This window comes from Eptatretus burgeri, chromosome 13, assembly GCF_056783735.1.
Source record: "Eptatretus burgeri isolate ZD-2024b chromosome 13, Ebu_testis_v1, whole genome shotgun sequence".
In the NCBI taxonomy this organism is placed as follows: domain Eukaryota; kingdom Metazoa; phylum Chordata; class Myxini; order Myxiniformes; family Myxinidae; genus Eptatretus; species Eptatretus burgeri.
The window spans coordinates 74,782,297-74,799,821 of record NC_140973.1 but is presented as its reverse complement, the minus strand read 5'-3'; the positions used below and the strand labels follow the sequence as shown (position 1 = coordinate 74,799,821).

Sequence of the window (17,525 nt, the reverse complement as noted above, 5' to 3'; positions counted from 1 at the left end):
TGCATTGGATGTGAATGCATTTTGAAGACTTTTTAAAAAATATACATGATCAAGGCTCCTGGAGGAGAAAGTATACATCTTTTGTGACTCTTCAATGCAGTGGGATGTTCATCGGATTTGTTGTACTTCAACAGGAAGGCTCATGTTTTCTGGACCTCAGTACTGCCATTGTAACCTGCATATAAAAAGAGCCGCATTTTTCCATAAATAATGCTTCATTATCTCCACCACTGAAGGTGGATGGAGTTTATGTTTTCACCCCTGTCTGTCTGTCTGATTGTTTGTTTGTCTGTGAGCAGGATATTTCAAAAGTTGTGACGTTCAGTTCAGTTCAAAAGTTCAGACGAAACTTGATGGACAGGTTAGGTGTCTGACAAGGAAGAATTAATTTGATTTTAATGAAGATCCGGATCTGAGAATTTTTTAAAGTGAGTCCTCACCATTGAGAGATAGACAGGGCCAAAAATGATATATAGCACGATATCCCAAAAAGTTATCGACAGATTTGGACAAAACTTGTTGGACTGATTGAGTGTGTGACAATGACGAATTGGTTCGATTTTGGTGAAGATCTGGATCCAGATTTGAGAATTTTTTTTTTTAAGTGATTTTTTTTACCATTGAGAAATGGGGCCAAAAACGATATACAGCATGATGTTTCAAAACGTTGTGGACGGATTATGACAAAACTTGATGGATGAGTTGGTTAGGTGACAAGACCAAGCCGATTAGATTTTGGTTAAGTTCCGGATGCAGATCCAGCCTATCAGTGGGATACAACACGTAAACTGTTCAGCCTGGTGGAAGTATGTGCTCCACCAAGTGCCGTTCTAGTTGTTGGGTGATCGCGAGACTACCGTTATTCTCAGGTTTTCCGTCTGTCTGTATGTCTGTTGGGTGGTCGCGAGAGTACCCTTATTTTCACTTTTTGTCCGTCTGTCTCTGTTTGTATGTAATGGACAGCTCTGGAGGCCAGAGGAGTCAACGGATTTTGATGAAACTTGACAGGTAGGTTCATACCAGGATCTAGTTCTATGCTTTTGAGCACCGTTGCTATGGACACCACCGTTGCCTAGCAACGGGACTTCGAAATTTTTGGAAAATCCTAAAAAATTAATTTTTTCGAAAATCAAAAATCGGCTTCCAGGCTTTTATGCACACTATAATCAACCTTTGTCAAACATTTTCAGCCCGATCCGTCATAAACTGTATGACAAGTATGCAATTATGTCGCGACCACCCATGTCACCTCCCAGCTTGTTGGGTGGTCGCTAGAGTACCCTTATTTTCACTTTTTGGGTGGTCACTAGAGTATTTTCACTTTTTCCATCTGTCTGTATGTAATGGACAGCTCTGGAGGCCAGAGGAGTCAACCGATTTTGATGAAACTTGACAGGTAGGTTCATACGATGATCTCGTTCTATGCTTTTGAGCAGTGTTGCTATGGACACCACCGTTGTCTAGCAACGGGACTTTGAAATTTTTGAAAAATCCTAAAAAATCAATTTTTTCGAAAATAAAAAATCGGCTTCCAGGCTTTTATGCGCACTGTAATCAACCTCTTTGTCAAAAATTTTCAGTCCGATCCGTCAAAAACTGTATGACAAGTATGCAATTATGTAGCGACCACCCATCTCGCCTACCGGCTTGTATGTTTGTTTGTAATGGACAGCTGGAGGCCAGAGGAGTCAACCGATTTCGATGAAACTTAACAGGTCGGTTCATACCACGATCTAGGTCTTGGCTTTTGAGCACCGTTGCTATGGGCACCACCGTTGCTTAGCAACGCGACTTTAAAAATGTTTTAAAATCCTAAAAAAAATTATTTTTTCGAAAATCAAAAATCAGCTTCCAGGCTTTTATGTGCACTATAATCAACCTCTTTGTCAAAAATTTTCAGCCCGATCCGTCAAAAACTGTATGACAAGTATGCAATTATGTCGCTACCACCCATGTCGCCTACCGGCTTGTTGGGTGGTCGCAAGAGTACCCTTATTTTCACTTTTTCCGTCTGTCTGTATGTATGCTTGCGTGTTTGTTTGTAATGGACAGCTCTGGAGGCCAGAGGAGACAACCGATTTTGATGAAACTTGACAGGTAGGTTTATACCAGGATCGAGTTCTATGCTTTTGAGCACCGTTGCTATGGACACCACCGTTGCCTAGCCACGGGACTTTGAAATGTTTGAAAAATCATAAAAAATTAATTTTTTCGAAAATCAAAAATTGGCTTCCAGGCATTTATGTGCACTATAATCACCCTCTTTGTCAAAAGATTTCAGCCCGATCCATCAAAAACTGAATGACTAGTATGCAATTATGTAGCGACCACCCATGTCACCTACCGGCTTGTTACTTGGCGAAATCTTCGATTTTGTCAAGTATGTTGGTCTGTTCCGTTTGTTGGTTTGTTTGTTTGTCTGGTCGTCTACAGCCCAAACGGCTGGATCAGTCGTTCTTAAATTTTACACCTGATAGGCAATCCACCTGAGACGGTCGGCGTCCAAACCCCGTATTAATCGGACTAAACGTCACGACGTGACATCACACAATGTGAAAACACATTTTTGTACATAACTCGGTGACCGGAAGTCGCTACGACTTCCGGTTGACGCCAAATTAAACTTCATTCAAATATCTAAATGATTACTAAATGCATCTTATTACAAATTACGCATCGTTTTCGCAAGCGTAAGATGTCAAAGTTTTGCCTATTGACGTCATTTAAAAAAAGAATTTACGCTCGTGTGCAGCGGAAACTACTGAAGCAATCCTTCTCAAATTTTAACACGTGATAGCCAATCTTGCTGAAATAGTCTGGGATCAAATCACGTCATAATCGCACTTAACGTCACGACGTTACGTCAAAAAAAGGTGAAAACAAGCTTTTGAACATAACTCGGTAAACGGAAGTCGTAGCGACTTCCTGTTGACGCCAAAACAAACTTCAATGGAATATCTAAATTTTTTTAAAATGCATGTTAGTACAAATTATGCACAGTTTTCGCAAGCGTATGACGTCAAAGTTTTTAGCTATTGGCGTGATTTAAGAAAAATTCTATTCGTTCTACAGGTCACAATTCTTAACCGATTTGGATGAAATTTTAACAGCTGATAGAAATCCACAGTGCAAAAAGATATGTGACTTTTGGTGTATGTTCAAGATCAGGATCTGGATTCTGCATCACTTTATATTATCGCCCATTATAAACCAATGGGGAATTTTGTGAATTACACATGGCTATTTCTCAAACAGTTTTGCGCTTATTATATTGAAACTTATACTGTCTATTTATGCATGTAATATTAACATGTGTACAAAGTTTGATCGAAATTGACCCAAGGTCAAGGTCAGGGTCACCCAAAACATGAAAAACACATCTAAAATACATATGTTTGTTTTACAACATATTTCAAACCCGATAACAGGATCGTAAAGCTGGTTGAAAAGCAATGTTCCTAGGTATTTTCAAATATTTTCTACGATCAGAATGAAGGCAACAAGCACCGATGATAAGTTGTTGAATGTCACATGGTGGCTTGAAATGAGTTGTGAAAATTTTCAATCTGCTGCCGTTACTATGACAACGCGCACCTGATAATTGTTATTTGTGACGTCGCATCATTTTATTAATGTACGAACAAATAAACACCACACATTCCATGACATAACAGCTTGGACCACCACACGGAAGGGTCAACTAATTCGCCAAATGTCGTGCTAAGCACGATTTTTCATTTGTATGTTTGTATGTAATGGACAGCTATGGAGGCCAGAGGAGACAACCGATTTTGATGAAACTTGACAGGTAGATTCATACCAGGATCTAGTTCTATGTTTTTGAGCACCGTTGCTATGGACACCACCGTTGCCTAGCAGCGGGACTTTGAAATTTTTGAAAAAATCTGAATTTTTTTTTCTTTCTAAAATCATAATCGGCTTCCGCGCTTTTATGCGCATTATAATCAACCTCTTTGTCAAAAAATTTCAGCCACATCCATCAAAAACTATGACTAGAATGCAATTATATTACTATATGCTTTCACCCCAATATTTGCGTTGGGATTCCCTAACATAGGGTTAGGGGATCGAACACAAATGATGAATGGACTGTTGCTCGTCATGTTCCTATATGGAACAACGAATGGCAAAAATGCCATCTGATGTGTTATCTTATCTACATATTTCAAATTCGCCTTAGTCTAGTGACTACCCATGTCACCTACTGGCTTGTCTGTTTGTTTGTCTATTTTTTTCTGTTTGTGGGCAGGATATCTCAAAAAGCTATTAACGGATTCGGACAAAATTTTGTGGACAGGTTGGGCATGTGACAAGGACGAAGTGATTATATTTTGGTGAAGATCCGGATCCAAGAATTTATTCACTTCACCAAGCGATTCTTAACAATTGAAAGATGGGGTCAAAACAAGGTCCTGTGTAACACAATATCAAAACGAGAGGGGGAGCACTCGGTAGAGTGCAAAACCTCCGCCGCCAATACTGCTGGGTCACTTAAGTGAACCTGATATCCTATTCATTGTAGGTCAAAACGGATCAGACTCTACTGAACCACGATTGAATAAACTAAACGAGATCGACGCGCATGTAGAAATGCCCAAAAAAAAAAAATCGAAATTTTTTTGAAAAAAAAGGTGCAAAATTTGTTGTTTTTTTCTCTAACAAATTTTTTTTGGGCGGGGGTTGGAAATCACTTAAAACATGTAGAAATGCAAAAAAAAAAATTCTAATATTTTTCAAATAAAATCGAAATTTTTTTGAAAAAAAGTTGCAAAATTTTGTTTTTTTTTTCTCGAAAAAATTTATTTATTTTTGGTTGGAAATCACTTAAAACATGTAGAAATGCAAAAACAAAAATTCAAATATTTTTTCAAAATGGCCGCTATAGCGGCCATATTGGACTTTGGACGGCGTCCAAAATCTAATGGCATGATCCTTGGACCATATCTCACCCCCCCACCAAGTTTCGTCGAAATCGTCGAGGAGTTTTCCCATAATACTGTTCACAAACAAACAAACAGACAGGGATGAAAACAGTAACCTCCTTCCATCTTCAATGGCGGAGGTTAAAAAGTTATGGATGGTTTCAGACGAAACTTGGTGGACAGGCTGGGTGTGTGAATTGGACAAATTGATTTGATTTGGTGAAGATCTGGATCCAGATAGGGGATTAAAAACAATTTTTTAAAAGCAATTTTTCACCATTGAGAGATGGGACCAAAAACGACATGCAGCATGATATTTCAAAAAGTTTCGGAAGGATTATCACAAAACTAGGTGGATGAATTGGGTAGGTGATAACAAGCAATTCGATTTTGGTTAAGGTCCGGATGCAGATCCGGACAATCAGTTGGATACAAAAAAACTGTTCAGCATGGTGGAGGTATGCGCTCCACCGAGTGCCGTTCTAGTTCTAAAGAGTTTCTGCTCTTGGACAATAATAAAAATGGTACTGTTGGAAAGCTAATAATTTATTTCCTAGGAACATACATTTGTTTCTTTAAGCACATTTACTTGCCTGTTTTAAAAGCCCGTGTTTCCGAGAAAGTTTGAGGAATAAGAATTGGGACCTCGAGCTTTAATGTAGCAATTCCGTTGATAACATTTATTATTTGACGACAGCAGAAACCCTTTTAAAGGACATGGGGGAGCACACAAACAACAACACAACAACCACAGCCATGACAACCATTACATGTTATAAAAGACTCCGACGTTTTACTTCATTTTACATCCTCATTGACACTCACAGATACCTGTGTAATATGTTTGTGAAGTAGACCTTGCTGTCTTTTAATTAAATCCACTAATGAAGCGATGGGAGTCATGCCTCGTAAATGTAAAATGAAAACACAAACTCACCATAAAAAGGAAAACTCTGCTCTCCAGACTGCTCCAACACGATGCAGCTCCTTCATAACCTGTACCGTGTTTCACCCACTGAGTTGTATATATAAAACTGGAGCGCACTCCGCGATGGTGATCAGTAAGGTTGCAAGCAGCACCAGTGACCCACCATCTTGGAATACCCCAGAAGCTGGTCAGCTGCACTGGTTTCAGTGAAACAGCTGGTGTTCTTTTGTGCTTTCATCTGCAATCAGGCAATTCCTGCCAGTTAAAAGTGACCATCACGTCACATGTAAGGGAACTTTATTATATGTCTTCTACCATCTCCTCTCCAGCCTTGCCCCCCCTGCTCTCTCTGCGATTTGTCCCCACCACATTTCCACAGGGCGCTCAAGGTCCGCCAACAACCCCCTTCTGGTAAAACTACCAAAATCACGAATCACTGCTCACCTTCACTCTTTCATTCCTCTTTTTTCCTGCCTTTGGAATAAACTCCCTCACTCTATTCTTTCCCATTCTTCCCTCTCGAGCCTAGGCCTTCAAAACAGCTGTTCACCACCACCTCTTATCATCCCCCATCCAAATCCTCGATCTTTTCTACCTCCGATAATCCACCCAAGCCCACCTCCTTCAAATTCCCTCCTTTCCTTCCTGAAAGTCCCTGTAATGTCCATCTTGTATACCCCATGTTCCCCGTCCTATCCCTCTCCCTTCCACAGATCGCCTAATGTCTCTGTTCCCCACTGTTTTGCCCCTCCCACTGACTCCCCTTTTGTCTCATGCCCCCTTGCTGTGCGTTGTGTGTTAGCTCTCACACGAGCCTCGACAAGGTATACAAAAAAAAAAAAGATTTTAAAATGCTTAACAATGGTATTATTATTATTTTATTTTTGTTTGGCTTTCAGTAGTGAAGTTTCAACTCTGTAGTATTTGCCTGATCAGTCAATGATTCATTTTAATATGTTTATGCTGATGTGTTTCATTTATCATGTTAACATATCTTATATATATAAAGCTGAGTTTGTGTCTGTGGGTCATAAGTGACGCCCATTCTACAGGCCACGCCTTTCCCGCTCTCTCCCCCAGCATCACAAACACTGCCCATTGGCGAGGCCACGCCTTTCCCTCTCTCTCCCCCAGCATCACAAACACTGCCCATTGGCGAGGCCATGCCTTCCCTTCTCTCCTCCAGCATCACAAACACTGCCCATTGGCGAGGCCACGCCTTCCCCTCTCTCCCCCAGCATCACAAACACCACCCATTGGCAAGGCCACGCCTTCCCCTCTCTCCCCCAGCATCACAAACACTGCCCATTGGCGAGGCCATGCCTTCCCTTCTCTCCTCCAGCATCACAAACACTGCCCATTGGCGAGGCCGCGCCTTCCCCTCTCTCCCCCAGCATCACAAACACCACCCATTGGCAAGGCCACGCCTTTCCCTCTCTCCCCCAGCATCACAAACACTGCCCATTGGCGAGGCCACGCCTTCCCCTCTCTCCTCCAGCATCACAAACACTGCCCATTGGCGAGGCCACGCCTTCCCCTCTCTCCTCCAGCATCACAAACACCGCCCATTGACGAGGCCACGCTTTCCCCTCTCTCCTCCAGCATCACAAACACTGCCCATTGGCGAGGCCACGCCTTCCCCTCTCTCCTCCAGCATCACAAACACCGCCCATTGGCGAGGCCACGCCTTCCCCTCTCTCCTCCAGCATCACAAACACCGCCCATTGGCGAGGCCACGCTTTCCCCTCTCTCCCCCAGCATCACAAACACTGCCCATTGGCGAGGCCACGCCTTCCCCTCGCTCCTCCAGCATCACAAACACTGCCCATTGGCGAGGCCACGCCTTCCCCTCTCTCCTCCAGCATCACAAACACCGCCCATTGGCGAGGCCACGCCTTCCCCTCGCTCCTCCAGCATCACAAACACTGCCCATTGGCGAGGCCACGCCTTTCCCTCTCTCCTCCAGCATCACAAACACCGCCCATTGGCGAGGCCACGCCTTCCCCTCTCTCCTCCAGCATCACAAACACCGCCCATTGGCGAGGCCACGCTTTCCCCTCTCTCCCCCAGCATCACAAACACTGCCCATTGGCGAGGCCACGCCTTCCCCTCGCTCCTCCAGCATCACAAACACTGCCCATTGGCGAGGCCACGCCTTCCCCTCTCTCCTCCAGCATCACAAACACCGCCCATTGGCGAGGCCACGCCTTCCCCTCGCTCCTCCAGCATCACAAACACTGCCCATTGGCGAGGCCACGCCTTTCCCTCTCTCCTCCAGCATCACAAACACCGCCCATTGGCAAGGCCACGCCTTTCCCTCTCTCCTCCAGCATCACAACACTGCCCATTGGCGAGGCCACGCCTCCCCTCTCTTGTTGGATTGTTGGATGTGTAATTCACAAAGCATGTGAAGTCAAGAAACAAACATTTGAGAAAATTGGCGTGGTTGTGAAATGCGTCCGTAATTAAATAGTCAGGAAGCCATTCCCGGGAAAATTCCCGAGAGATATTTATTATGTACACGTACACTTTAAAGTTATATGAAATTTACACGTCCACATTCATACACTCAACACCACCTCTGAGTTTATGTACATTTTAAGAACAAAACACCTGGCGAGGTATGTTTTCATTACAACAAAAAGTCATGATTAATAGTTGAAATCCTAATTTTTTTAAAACAAACCTGTCCTTTTGTCAGTGTTTTTTATTTACTGTATGCTGTCAAGATGTCCAGGGTTGTTTTCAGTTACCAAGCAGCAAGCTAACGCTTGCCAAGCCAGCCGTTCCTTTTCAACGGTTTCGAATGGAGTGCTTGCTTGAATCCTTAAGCCTCTTGGCGAGTGCTCCACAAAGAACTTGATAATTGAACACACCCCAGATTCATTCCATGGTGATGAGGATACCATATATACCACGACTTATTTCGGCCTTATCGATGAATTTGTCCCTTAGGAGGCAGATTTCGACACATGTGGAAACTGGAGAAAGGGGGTGTGGTGGGAGGAGGCAGCGGCAGGGGTGGGAGGATGGACCGGGCGTTGACGGCAATGCCGTGTACCCATGCTAGTATTGTTATAATCACCATGAAAGTGCTTCACAGTGATGATAAGTTACTGTGTGTGTTTTGTTTGTTTCAAGGCTTTGTCTGCAATGAACATTGTTTTGGACCCTGTAATGAACATTGTTCTGGATTTTGTTTCAAGGAACATTGTTCTGGACTTTGTCAAAAGGGACATTGTTCACGACTTTGTCTAAAGGGACATTGTTCTCGGCTTTATCTGCAATGAACAATGTTATGGACTTTGTCTGCAATGAACACTGTTATGGATTTTGTCTGCAATGAACATTGTTATGGACTTTGTCTGCAATGAACATTGTTACAGACTTTGTCTGCAATGAACACTGTTGTGGATTTTGTCTGCAATGAACACTGTTGTGGATTTTGTCTGCAATGAACACTGTTGTGGGCTTTGGTTGCAATGAACATTGTTTAAGACTTTGTCTGCAATGAACACTGTTATGGATTTTGTCTGCAATGAACACTGTTGTGGGCTTTGGTTGCAATGAATATTGTTTAAGACTTTGTCTGCAATGAACATTGTTATGGACTTTGTCTGCAATGAACATTGGTACAGACTTTGTCTGCAATGAACACTGTTATGGATTTTGTCTGGAATGAACACTGTTGTGGGCTTTGGTTGCAATGAACACTGTTATGGACTTTTTCTGCAATGAATATTGTTGTGGACTTTGTCTGCAATGAACATTGTGAAGGACTTTGTCTGCAATGAACATTGTGAAGGACTTTGTCTGCAATGAACACTGTTGTGGGGTTTGGCTGCAATGAACATTGCTATGGACCATGAAAGGAATATTGGTCTGGACTTTGTCGAAAGGGACATTGTTCTCGACTTTGTCTAAAGGGACATTGTTCTTGGCTTTATCTGCAATGAACAATGTTATGGATTTTGTCTGCAATGAACATTGTTATGGACTTTGTCTGCAATGAACATTGGTACAGACTTTGTCTGCAATGAACACTGTTATGGATTTTGTCTGCAATGAACACTGTTGTGGGCTTTGGTTGCAATGAACATTGTTACAGACTTTGTCTGCAATGAACACTGTTCTGTATTCTGTCTGGAATGAACACTGTTGTGGGCTTTGGTTGCAATGAACACTGTTGTGGATTTTGTCTGTTATGAACATTGTTATGGACCCTGTAAGGAACATTGTTCTGGATTTTGTTTCAAGGAACATTGTTATGGACTTTGTCTAAAGGGACATTGTTCTCGGCTTTATCTGCAATGAACAATGTTATGGATTTTGTCTGCAATGAACACTGTTATGGACTTTGTCTGCAATGAACACTGTTGTGGACTTTGTCTGCAATGAACACTGTTGTGGACTTTGTCTGCAATGAACACAGTTGTGGACTTTGTCTCCAATGAACATTATTATGGACTTTGTCTGCAATGAACACTGTTATGGACCATGAAAGGAACATTGTTATGGACTTTGTCTGCAATGAACATTGTTATGGACTTTGTCTGCAATGAACATTGTCATGGACTTTGTCTGCAATGAACACAGTTGTGGACTTTGTCTGCAATGAAAACTGTTATGGATTTTGTCTGCAATGAACATTGTTATGGACTTTGTCTGCAATGAACACTGTTGTGGACTTTGTCTGCAATGAAAACTGTTATGGATTTTGTCTGCAATAAACATTGTTATGGACTTTGTCTGCAATGAACACTGTTGTGGACTTTGTCTGCAATGAACATTGTTATGGACTTTGTCTGCAATGAACACTGTTGTGGACTTTGTCTGCAATGAACACAGTTGTGGACTTTGTCTCCAATGAACATTATTATGGACTTTGTCTGCAATGAACACTGTTATGGACCATGAAAGGAACATTGGTATGGACTTTGTCTGCAATAAATAGTTACGGACTCTGTCTCTGAGGAACAAAGTTACAGACTTCATCGAAAGGAACATTGTTGTTTGACCTCCCCTCCCTTTCTCCCCACCCCCCCTACTTTCATTCCATTTTATTGAGGATCTGAAATTAAATAATTCTTGCACTGAAACCAACTCAACTTGACACTTCTGACTTCATAAAATCACACTCTCAGTTTTGTCCCGATTACAGTCACCTTCACAGCCCTATTACAAGGCTCCGAAGGAAAACAAACAAAAGTGGAAACAAATGTGAATCGATCTATCAACGGAACCCGATGAAGTTCAGCGCTTATCACACTCAGCTATTCCTGTCCCTCTCCGGTTCTAGCAAGGGAAGGGTATTCAAACATGGTGGCTGCTTGGCCCCAGAAGCGTGTGCTGCAGGTGCGCTCCAGTTACATATACAGCTCAGTGGTAACACCTCAAGTTGTATAATTAAACCGAATTTTGTGCAAGCAAGTGGATATTTGCTGTTGCAAATTTGAATTTAACAGAATTGATGGACGAGAGTCTTTAATACAGGAAGTGTTACATGAAGCCCGTCGTTGGCGGTATGCTTTGGTGGTCATGATGCAAGCGTCTCTGAACAATTTGTGATCATTAGGATGAAGCAGGAGCCGAGGCAGTGCTCGGGCGGTTATCACGACTCAGTCGGACAGTGGCTGAGTTTCAAGCCCCCATGGACAGCTTGGCTGAGGCCTGCGCTCACCTACAGACCAGTCAACACCCAAATAGGTATGTGATGTTGCATATATATCCTTTTTCATTTCAGTCCATCTCACTTAATTTTTTTCATTCATCATTTTCCATCCATCCATCCATCCATCCATTGGGACCATACTCTGTGCAGAGCATTGGTGCTGCCGAAGCAGTCTCCTTGGCTATTGGACACGATCCTGGACGGGTCGCCACTCCGACACAGGATACCAGCAAGCTGGCACTCATTTTGCCGACCTCGGAAGGATGACAGGCAGAGTCAACCCTGCCTGGTATTAATTCAACATCCGAGTGGGATTTGAACTCAGGATCCTCGGATCTCAAGCCCACTGCGCTTGCCATTAAGCCATCACCAGGCATATTCATCATTCTCAAACCCCAAATAAGCTTAGAAAATGAAGAACTCGGTCATTGAAGACTTCACAATTTCAGTTTGTTTGAAGTAAAATGAGTTTTGTCTGATGCTTAAGATTTGTCGATACATGAACTGGGCATTCCATAGGTGGTACATAATCATTAATGATTCGTAGCACTGAGATGACCATTTGAGGTACAATGTTAGTGTGACTTAACGCATGGCATTTCTACAACCTTGGAATTCAGCATCAATCTTCACTGGCTCTGTGTGTTGTTGGTGGGCAGTTCCTATCTGAATAAGCGCCAAATCAGTGTGGAGCAGTCCTGGAGAGTCTCGGTGGAACGACTTGCAAAGGCAGAAGCTGATGCGGAGGCTGCATTGCATGCACTCCAGCTGCAGAACGAATGCAGCGAATTGGCTCAATGGTTCTCGGAGAGGATGGTCTTTGCCTCGGTTGACGAGCCCGGGCAGGACTACGAACATGCAGTGGTGAGTTAGTTAATTGCTGATGCTGAATATCGTGCTTTTGATTTTTAACTGAACTCTCAAAAACATATCCAGACAATGTAGGCAGATGGCATCTTTATTTTGCGATGCTGACAGCTGTCCCAATGCATCTGCTGGCAGGTGTTGTCCGAGAGGTTTGGGGCATTTGCCCAGGAGACTGAGGCAATTGGCCGCCAACGCAGGGAGGCGATCATGGCAAGAGGATTTTCAGAAGGGACAGCAGAACAGGCTGACACCTGGCTGAGCCTGGATACCATGTGGATAAACCTTTTGACTCGGCTAGAGGCCAGAAAGCGCCAGCTTGCTGCCTCTCAGGTAGATATGTCGTTCACAAAACCCAAAGGTGTGCTCATTTTGTAGAAACAACTTGATTGTTTATTGTATTGAGAATCTTACCATATTTCTTTGAATGTGCGGCTTTCAGGCTGCTTTTGGGCTATTGCAGCGAGCACGCGAGCTGACGGCCTTGCTTGTTGAAAAGCTGGCCAGTTTGCCCAGCTCTGCAGCACAGGACCTATCTGGTGTGGAAGTGCAACAGAGAGCACTGGCTGCCATGGAGCCTGAAGTGACTGCTGTCAGGGCCCAGGTAGGCATGGGAAAGAGGAAATAGAACAAAGCAGGGAAAATGGCATCTGAATATTATTGAAAACCCCCTAACCCTTCATTGCCTACTCTCACCAACCTTTTTTTTCCTTATAAAAAAAAGTTTTTCTTACAATTTCCTTTACTTAAAATTTCATGCGTTGTTTTCATATAGGTGCAGCAGCTCGAGATCGAGGCAGCAGAGTTGGTCGACATGCCTGGTCTAACTGATCACATAATCAAGGCTGTCCAAGAAACACAGACCAACCTCATGAACCTGGAGCAGGCCTTCATTGCCTGGAATGGCAAGCTTGAGGCAGTAGCAGGCATCCTTCGATTTCTGGACCGAGCTTACGGCTTGCTTGCTTGGATTGCAGTTACACTTCAACAGATGAGAAGCCAGGAGACACCAAGGTGTGATCTCTTTATATAATCACTGATGAATACTCCATCCATGTATATCATCGTAATTCTGCTTGTCAGCATTGAACCCACATTATATAGTTTTCACCAAGTGATGGCAATGACAGTGTAACATACCTTCACATGCTTTACACTTGTACTGTGAGAAGTGGTCCTCTCCTGTTGGTGTTAACCTTTCAAATTTGCTTTCCATATCCTTTGTAAGTATTCTCAGCAACACAAAAACTTATGTTGTCCTAGAGAGATGAACTTGCTCCAGCAACAGATAAAAGATCACCGGAGCCTGAAAGCTAAGATTGATGCTCAGCGGGGTGACCTGGACACGTGTCTGCAGCTTGGACAGATGCTTTTGGCACAAGAACATGAGGCATCGCTGGAGGTGGGCTGTCTTTATGATCAAAGCACAGGACATTATCAAACAATGGTGTAACTCAACGTTCTTTTCCTATACAGTATCGAGGCTCAGGTAGGAACGAGAGGACGTGCACCAAAGAGGCAACAGGTGAGCAGCAAGCAGGGAATGAACAAACAGGAAAAGAAGAGAATAGGGAGGAAATAGTGCTCTGCGAGTAAAAGATCGCAAGGTTAATACAATGGTTATGCTGCTTGGTCAGGGTAATGTGGTAAAAATGATGACGACATCATGGATCACAGGTAGTAGTCTGTGGGCTTATGTAAAAAAAAAGCAAAATTTGGGGTAGATTCTTGGCACCCATGTTTAAAAACATATATAAACTTCACTGATTCAGAAAAAAAGGGTGCCAGTTTTTCTATTAGCTTTTAGGGCCTCCATTTTGAATTTGAAAATGGCTGCCGTTTTTTTACCCTATATGTGTGATTTTTCGGTATTTAACGTTATTTTGAACATATAATTCAAAGTGTGTGCAAATAGAGTTTGGGTACCAAATGCATTGTAGTTGAGACAACTGTTCATCTGAACTCTGCATGGATATCAACCGGTTTGATGTTAACGTCAATAAATATTGGTATGAATGTGACACTTATTACTGGTATCTGATGAATATTTTCTGCTTGCAATATGATGCATATCCACTGTGAACCAAATAACTTACTGCTTTATTTCAGAAGACCAAAAATGCACAGTGGACATCCCATCCTATAAAATACTTAAGGCATTGAAATTTATGGCAACTTGTTAATTTCACTTATGGTTATGATTCCAGATTAACCATGGTGTCCTGTGGAGAACCATCATGTAAGAAGCGTGCAACTGAACCTTCCATTGACTTTTGAATCTGCTTGTTGTGTCAAGGAGACAAGTTCACTGACATTAAAGGTGTTCATCAACTGGAGCATCTGCGACGACCAGAACTGGAATCATACCAATCATTGTTGGACTGTATAAGCAAGAGGGCTCAATATCAAAACTCTGAGTATGTTCGTTTGCATCAACAACTGAGTGGCATATCTGGAAAAGAACTGAACAACCAACATGCAGTGTGGCACAAATCATGTCATGGTAAAGCAACACACAAGCAACACATTGAGAGAGACAGCGAGATATGACAAAGCAGTTTTATCTCAAGAATCAAGTGTATTGTCATACAGCAAAGTCGGTGGTCGCCCTCCCGCATCACAAACATCTAACACCCCAAAGCAAGTAACTCCTGCATCTACCAGCACACCAACAAGATCTTGTTACCCTCCATTCCAAAAGGAACACTGTTTCTTCTGTCAAAACGAGAAGATTTGTGGTGTTAAGACAGAACGCCTTATTACTTGTCGAAGTGTCGATATTGGAGTGTCAATCCAAAACATAGTTGATGTTAGCGGGAATGAACAATGGAAAGTAAACCTGGCAAACATCATAACTGATGGCGACTTTCTTTCAAGGGACATTAAATATCACAAAAATTGCCATACCATTAACTGGCGCAAGTACATACAAGCCAAAGAAAGAGTCAGCAACAGAGAACATCAGGCAGAAAATACAGTGGAATTTATTTCTGCAGAGATCGAGTTCAGTGCTGAATTGCAGGAATCTATAGATCAAGGAAGCATCTTTACTTTGAGTAAAGTAGCAACAGGATACAACCAAATTATGCACAATCATGGCATTCCAAACCCACAGATTACACGTGCAGTGCGACTCACCAAAATGGAACAACAAATATCAAACTTCACAATTACTGAAGCAAAAGGAAGAAAACCTGCAGTCATTCATTCTAAGGAAACTGTTCGGTCAGCAATAGATACTGTTGTGGAGGAACGTGATGTTTTAGCTATCAGACAAGACACGAAGACCATCTTTCATTGCTCAAAACTTATCAGGCAATTTATCTTGCAAGCCCGCGAATCTAACCCATGGACCTTTAATGGCTCATTAACAAATTGTGAAGAACAGTGTCTACCTGCAGAACTAGTTGCTATGATGAGGTGGACATTACAAGGAACTCAAGCTGCAACAACAGACACGCGTGCCAAAGAGCTCAGCAACACATGTCGCACTCTTTCACATTCCATCGTGCAAGCATGCAAAACAAAGAGGCAAGTGTCTCTGACACCAAAATCAAATACAGCTTGCTGATTTCCGGTGCATGTTTGAGAGCCCTTACTCAGTAGGACTGTCCTTGTGCATGTATCAGTTTCCGCAGTCAAAAGGCAATTACACTGCTGAACAATGCCGGTGTAGGGGTTACATATGACAGAGTACAGAAGATATGTAACAGCATTGCCATTTCTGTATATGAAAACATGAGATTATGGTGTTTATGTTCCACCAGGTCTTCTGAAAAACAAGATCATACGAGCATCAATGGATAACATTGACAAGAAAGTTGACACGCCAGATGGGAAACACAGTTTCCATGGCATGGCCATTGGAGTGTATCAGTCATCAGGTGATGGTGAAACGATACTTAACCAACTTCACCTCAGTAGCCAACAGCCTGTATCAGAAACTCTAAGGAATGTCCCACAGACTGTTATCCAGTTACTGCCTTTATACTATCGAAGGCAGTCCAAAACCACAGGCAAGTCCACAGTGATAAAGCTTCTGGAAGATCTGGTGGCCAATGACACAGCTCAAGCTTCTGCACAACATGCCAAGTTTGAAGAGGGATCTGAGACATGTCTTGTAGTTGATGGAATGGGAGTGGTACAGGAATTAATGGCAGTCAAAAATTCCAAGACTTGCAAAGAACTTGCAACATCCTTTGTCACACTCATTGACTCAAATGCACGTGGATATTGTCAAGTGCGAGTTATATTTGATAATTACACCAAGAATGCATCACTGAAGGAGCGGACGAGAGAGCGACGGAAAGGCAAGTTGAAGGGAACGAAATCCTACATTGTTCAAGACTCAACAGGCATCAAAGACAAAAATATGTTTCTCGCCAGCAGCAGCACAAAGGATTCACTAACTCCACCTTTCCCATCAGCTCATCCACTACAGTACCGTCAAGGTTATGACTGCAAGATGGAAAGAGGTCATGACGAATTATGAAGTTGAAACAATGACCGGTGTCAGCACACAGGAATAGGCGGACACTCTTCTAATTTATCATGCTGTAGAAGTTGCGAGCAATGGAATGAATGTCCACATATATTCACAAGACACTGATGTGCTACTTTTGGCTCTACGAAGAACACCATTACTTGGCAACCATTCTGCACTAATCGTGGGCACAAGCGAAAGACGACGGAAAGTCTTCCGACAGCCTATATATGACAAGCTTGGCCCAGAGAAATCAGCAGCTTTGATCAACTGGCATGCTCTCACAGGCTGTGATACGACAGCACATATCCAAGGGAAGGGAAAGAAGGGGTGCTTTACAACTTTCCTGAAGGCAAGCCCCACCATTCTGAGAGCACGAGCTGACCTTGACGAAGGGGATGAGCCATCTGAAGAAGTTCTTCGTGGTTGTGAAGAGTTCTTTGCTCTCTTTTCTCAGCAGTTGGAGTCCACTTTGGGCAAGCAAAGATGCTGAGATGGTTTTTGTTCAAGCAACTCACAGTTGAATAAGGAGTTGACAAACTGCCACCGACTCAGGGAGCATGGATTGAACATTTACGCCATGCCCATGTCCAGTGTAATTTCTGGCGCCAGGATATGGTATTAAACCCAACTTTT

General features: G+C 42.9%; 1 protein-coding gene across 1 annotated transcript in view; it reads left to right on the top strand.

The window, feature by feature from the left end:
• Positions 1 to 17,525, top strand: part of LOC147014799 (spectrin beta chain, non-erythrocytic 1-like) — a 116,195-nt gene that overhangs the window by 70,431 nt on the left and 28,239 nt on the right. The window contains exons 24-29 of the mRNA XM_085853084.1: positions 11,447 to 11,577; positions 12,202 to 12,406; positions 12,545 to 12,739; positions 12,849 to 13,010; positions 13,182 to 13,420; positions 13,670 to 13,808. Coding sequence (XP_085709210.1) covers positions 11,447 to 11,577; positions 12,202 to 12,406; positions 12,545 to 12,739; positions 12,849 to 13,010; positions 13,182 to 13,420; positions 13,670 to 13,808 — 1,071 coding nt within the window. The remainder of the gene's footprint in view (positions 1 to 11,446; positions 11,578 to 12,201; positions 12,407 to 12,544; positions 12,740 to 12,848; positions 13,011 to 13,181; positions 13,421 to 13,669; positions 13,809 to 17,525) is intronic.